The sequence below is a fragment of the Centruroides sculpturatus genome, unplaced genomic scaffold, assembly GCF_000671375.1.
Source record: "Centruroides sculpturatus isolate CEXI.00-Female unplaced genomic scaffold, Cexi_2.0 scaffold568, whole genome shotgun sequence".
Lineage (NCBI taxonomy): Eukaryota > Metazoa > Arthropoda > Arachnida > Scorpiones > Buthidae > Centruroides > Centruroides sculpturatus.
In genome coordinates this window covers 469,284-475,283 of record NW_019384710.1, presented here as the reverse complement: position 1 = coordinate 475,283, position 6,000 = coordinate 469,284, and the positions used below count along the sequence as shown (strand labels likewise).

The 6,000-nt window shown below is 35.1% G+C and overlaps 2 protein-coding genes across 4 annotated transcripts in view; one reads left to right on the top strand and one right to left on the bottom strand.

Moving 5' to 3' along the window:
• LOC111627801 (homocysteine S-methyltransferase YbgG-like) overlaps positions 1-6,000 on the bottom strand; it is a 28,906-nt gene that overhangs the window by 20,386 nt on the left and 2,520 nt on the right. The window lies entirely within an intron of this gene.
• Positions 2,382-4,321, top strand: LOC111627804 (deleted in autism protein 1 homolog). The gene is made up of 3 exons (XM_023371452.1): positions 2,382-3,080; positions 3,971-4,105; positions 4,184-4,321. The coding sequence occupies exons 1-2, from the start codon at positions 2,478-2,480 to the stop codon at positions 4,013-4,015; spliced, it is 648 nt and encodes a 215-aa protein (XP_023227220.1). The 5' UTR covers positions 2,382-2,477; the 3' UTR covers positions 4,016-4,105; positions 4,184-4,321.

Below are 6,000 nucleotides of genomic sequence, written 5' to 3'. Positions count from 1 at the left end.
CGGCTGTTTGAAAGGTTTTCTTCCATAAAATTAATCGATTCTAGACTAATTTGACTCAACATTTCCAAAACACGTACAATTTTTTGGGAATAATCCATATAAACTATGCTATAAACAAAAAATTGTAGGATTACTTACTGAGTGTGTACCGTTCGACGACTCCATTATTTAAGCTTGTTTTCGTCGTGGAGCTTTTCATCGAATGGCGCTCGCGTGCTTTCTGATAAATTATTTTTTTTTTTTGCGAAAAATTCGCTGAACTTTGGAGACATCATTAATATAAATATAATTTTTATGGTTGTTAAATAATAAATGGTTTTTGGTAGGTCCGCTGCTCGTTTAAACTGAACGGTTTGTGCAATAACCGCTATTGGTCTAGATTCGACCAATCCTGTCGCGACACGAGTCGGCGATGACGTTTTACCGAATTATACGAGTTTTTTTAGCATGTTTATACGAATACTGTCGCAATTTTTTCGCCGTGATATAGGAATCCGTATTATATGAACCTGTTTTATAGGGGAGTCTACTGTATTTAGATGGTAACAGTGAATCACTTATAACAGCAACAACAGAAGAGGGCCAGAACTCAGGAGAGGATAACCAACCAACGGGTAAAGAAAACTACAGCAGTAACGAGGAACACTTTTAGTGTCTCAAAATCCTCTACCAAGTTTAACAATTAATGTATTTGTTTATATCAATTGTTTATAAGGCTTCCATTCACACTCAATGTTTTTTTTTTTAATTTTGTTTCTTTGTTTAATAATATACTTGTAATTGTTGTTTTTAAAATTAACGCAATGCGGGTGCTCATGGGCCCTCCCCCTTCCTTCCTTTCATTCTTTTATTTCCCTATCCTCCTTTCTTTACCATTTCATTCTACACTCTATCTCTTCTTCTTAGTGGGTTAGTTAGCCTTTTTCCTTAGTTAGGGCAAAACCAGCCGTTAAACGACAGACAGCCCTCTAATTCCTTTATTAAAAGTAAAGCACTTTGCTTGTTGTTTGATAAAAGTAATTTACAACACAGAACTCACCACGAGGAGGTGGCTGCATATAGAGTTCCGCTCCCACCCAATCTTATTAATTAAAATAATTCAAGTACGTGAACACCATACAATTTCCAGGAGATTTGCTCTCGAATCTTTGACAGTAGTCAAGAACAAATTTGAACTGTTATCATGATGCTAGTAGATTCTATGAAAATTTTCTCAAAGAGACTAACTTCACCTACGAGAAAACACTGGATCGAACACCGACTAGGTCAGTGATCTATCGTTCATACGTGAATAAATTTGGTCCTGCATTGTGTGAGCGCCGGACCAGATTTATTCACGTAAGGAAACTCTGGTCCTTGTGTAAGAAATACACGGAAATATTCATATTATATTTAACGTATTTATATTAAACGAAATGACTTACTTGTAATACGAATTTATAAAAAATGGCTTTCTTCTATGGTAATTTGTTGTCAGTTCTTGAATGTTGTTTTCCAAACATTAAATTTTAAGTTTATTTTCCGTAGTTGAAGTGTTTCTTGTTTTCTTTCTCTGTCTTACTCTTTTATTATTAATTCTAAAACTCGGCAAAATATTAGCATTTTTTCTTTGAAAATTACGAGGAATACGATATTGGCATTTCCGTTTCGGCAAAAATTGCCCGTGTATTGTTGATTCATTAACAATTACCGAAAAGACGCGTTGCCTAATTGTTGTCGTTTGATGACGTTTAGCGATGAAACTCCAATTTATTTATTTTTTTTTTAACTCTTTTCGCGCTGTATGCACTAAGAGAGCCTGTTTTTAGCAAGTCCATTATGTATTCGGCCAATCCCACAATGGGGGAGGAGGACGATACCCGACATATTCGGACGGACCACCCCCGAAAAATTCCTGAGGAGTTTTTCGACCCGTCCGGATTCGATTCCGGGTCCCCTAGAGCGGTAGACTGCCACTCTAACTTCTCGACCATCCGGTTACGTTTGTTTGTTAAGTTATGGCAACGCAACACTTGGGCGATCTGCCTAGGGGGATGTCTTCCGGGAGGTCTTTTAAGGGAAACTGGCCCCTATTTAGGCGTTACAGACGTGGAGAAAACCCGAAAAGCTCCACGTGCCAGCCCGTTCGAGAGAGGCACGAACCCACTACCGAACTCCCAGTGTTTAGGGTACGAAGACCGCTTGGCCAATGATGGACTTCATCCGATTACGTCATTCAACATAACGTTTTATAAAGATAGCAAAACTGATTACTTTTTATTAAAAATAGTTTTAACGCTGGCATCTAAATTCCTTTCGATCGTATAACATAAACTGCTATCGAATTAAAACATATATATATTAAAAATAAATAATAAGACGAAAAGACATTTCTCCGAGAGGGGTCGCAGGAGATAATTAAGGAAAGGAGGATTTAAATGGTAATTTCGCTAAGCGACTTAAACGTAATTATGCGTATAATACATTAGTCGACATTAATGTTCCTTAGAATAATAATCAAGAAGAAGACTATTTTTATATTATGCACGTGCGTTTTCCTATATCACTTATCGAGAAAAATATTTCCCATTCGTATCGACCCGTCGGAGGATGCTTTCTTATCGGTTCATCTGTGTCCCGCTTGCTACGGTCAGAACATATGCCCCATCTTCTACCACAATGACTTTCACTTCGTCGGCGCCAGCAAACTTCGAATATCTCGACTCTTCAACGAAAAAAACGTCTATTACGGACAGGTAAGGAATCGCAAAGTCGTGGCCAAGAAATTAGCCCACGATTCTGAACTGAAAGAAACCGATCGACACCTATGCAACGTGGCTACCGGAATATCCGACTGTGATGTCAGAGAAGCTGTGATAAAAATCGTTTCCCGCAGCGCCCGTCTTCCCAAGAACCGGAGACTGTCCGAAGTGGTCGCCCGGGTGGGCGGACTGACCGACGCGGTCAGGTGCCCCTCCGAGAGGTTCCTGACTTACCTGCACGACAGGATAATAGGAGGCAAGGACGGTCCGCCGTACGAGGAGGCGTTGGCCGAACTGGCGTACGGCCTGAGCGTCAATCCCGAACACTTGATACTGGAAGTGAGTAAATTGGGATTGCGATTAAGTTAGTGCGTCGGTAGAAAATCTTTTGGAAATTAATGCTCGAGTACGCGAGGTAGAAAAAAATGTTTGCCGGATGTCTGATTTGGGATGGTAATTGCTGTGGGATTCTGTTTATTCTTTGATGGTTGTGTGAGAGAGTTTATAAATTTTAAATTTATTGTCATTTTGGAATATCTAGAACAGAAATATTACATTTTCTGGAAAAGCGTTATATTCTAAGGATTGATTAAGAGTAAGTTTACAGTAGTTATAAATTAAGATTTAAAGGCATAAACGTAGGCAGTGTTTATTGACTATTCCTTTTTTTATGACAGATATTTTATGTGATAAATTTGGCATTCCAAACATATATAATGTATCGCAATTGCATAAGCTATATTATGGAAATAATGAAGTAACTGATATGTGTTTAATGGTGTTTGAGGTTGGAGAAATACTGATGTTTTTGATGTAGTTAACGGGTCGTTTTTGGGCCTAAATGACGTAAGAAGAAAATTCCTTTTAAGTGTGTTTGTGCCCAAAGATAGTGTATTAACCAGGTTGAAAATGTTAGCGTTTTTCCGACCTTACTCGACACTGGCTCGACGGTTACTCTGTACCTAAGGTGAAACTGCCTCTGCTTCTAGAATGGTTGCAATAGAGTACATTTATGTCTTCATTGTATTTGACCTATTATTTTTTATTTATTCCTTTGAATGTTTTTACTGCTTGTTTTGCCACTTGACACAGTTGCGTTGTTGCCTCTGTTGAGCCAACCCTGCTTACCCACTGTAAAAGATGTATTGTATAATAATTATGGTGGTTAGTTCAAAATTTTGATAGTATATTGACATGATCATTGTAGGTAAATAATGTTTTTGTAATAGCTCACTGAAGATGGGAAAAATTGCTGGGTGCCAAATCTTCATTAGTATAAGGGATGGGAAAGTAAGAAATTACTTTTCATAGATCCATTCCATTTATGTGTTCTGCATTAATTGTTTCACTGTTATTATCAAAAGGTATTATTTTTCATTATTTATTTTAAAATTTTGAAAATAGTTTTAATTTATAAAATGTTTTTGAATCTTTCTCTATAGTCTTTTCCACAAAGTGAAGGTTGGCCATTTTCGCAATACTGGGGTGCCTGTGGACGTGTTGTGGTTGAGGAATTCGTGGGCTATTCATTGCACGATTATGAAGATGGAACTTGGGATCAGCGTTTACATTTGGCATATCAATTGTTACAGATAGCAGATTTATTAACTCATAATCAGCTAGGTTTTGCCATGTACATGACTGATGTTAACATGGACAATTTTGCCGTTCAGCCGGATGGAACGCTTTTTATGATAGATGTTGAAAACATTATTTTTGTGGATCTGAAAAAATTGCAACAAGGTAAACATTTTATTAAATTTATTTATNTTCAAATTTAACTTTTAATAAACAAAATTTAAAGAATAATTTTTAAAAATTAGAAATATTTCTCAACTCCTTGCCAAAGTCTAGTTCCAAACTTATTAATTTATGCTACCTGAACCTCCATCCAATCTTTGCTTCCAGAACTATTACAAGTACTTATAAAATTAAGTTTGTAGATGTTTATATTATCAATTTAATATTGCTAATCTTATTGTCAATTACAATTTTGATCCTCTTATATTACATTTGATCAATAATAGAACAGTGACTTGTAGGCATTAAAAAGCTGAAGCTATCCTAAAACAGGATGAAAACTTCCTTTGTGAAAAATTGAAACAGTTGGATAACTGAAAGAAAACATTTTATACCTGAAATAATAATATAAACCTAGAAATATATGAGGTAATATTCAAGAACAGTGTAGATAATTTTTATCAGTTTTCAATAATAAATTATAAATCAAATTGCACTTTTGCTTAGCATCAATAACTCATAACTGCTTTTTAATTTGATATCAAACAAACAGCAAATGAAGTTTGACTACCAGAAGAGATTGGCAAAATAAAATCAGAAAAATCACTTTAAAGAAACCATTAATTTGTATTATGTAAGGTATATCAAAATTACATAATAATATAATCATAAAATTGCATAATATAATAAATATATTACAAAAAGAAATAAAATATGTTCCCAACTTACTATATCCTTCAAGTAGATATACTTTTCAACACATCACCATTCTAGAGGCTACTCTTGAATGGTGATGTGGACCTCTGTCACTAGAATAACATCTCTTAACCATTTAGAATTGAAGACATAAGCATTGTGAAGTTTAAATAGTAATTCTGTTCTGTTCTACTTCCAAAACTGCCATCAACTGATTCAATATGTGTGAATAGCAGCGAATAACTTAATTCTAGAGTATATGGCAAACATTTCAATTAATAATAAGTCTAGACCTCTGGCCAGTCAGAGAATATATACAAAATAATAGTGGCTAGTACAGACAGTAATAATATAGTATATATTTACAGTATTATTGTATTTGCAATTCCAGCCAAATTAATGTTCTCTGGCAGATAAACTATTAGCACAAACAGGACAAGACAAAACCAGTGTTTTAAGAATTTAGGATGACCAAAATGGCTCAGATAATTGTTGCAAGCCACAATGTGCAATGCCTAGATGGAAAGAGAAAACATTATTGATACATCATTTTCCCAACAAAAACAATACTTTCTGTCTACGAAAACAAAGAACAGTTAAATTACTCAACTCTTGTACCGACATGATTTCACAATAAATTTTTAATGCTTTATATAATATATAAATATTTAATATCAGTACTGTGTGATAAATTATTCCAAAGACTCACCAAGCACATTTGATATTGACATAGCTAAATTCCTACAAAGATTCAGGAAATCTGGTATAACATGGTAGTTTTGTTGCCATATCTTTGTGGCACAAAACCACATTATACAGGAGT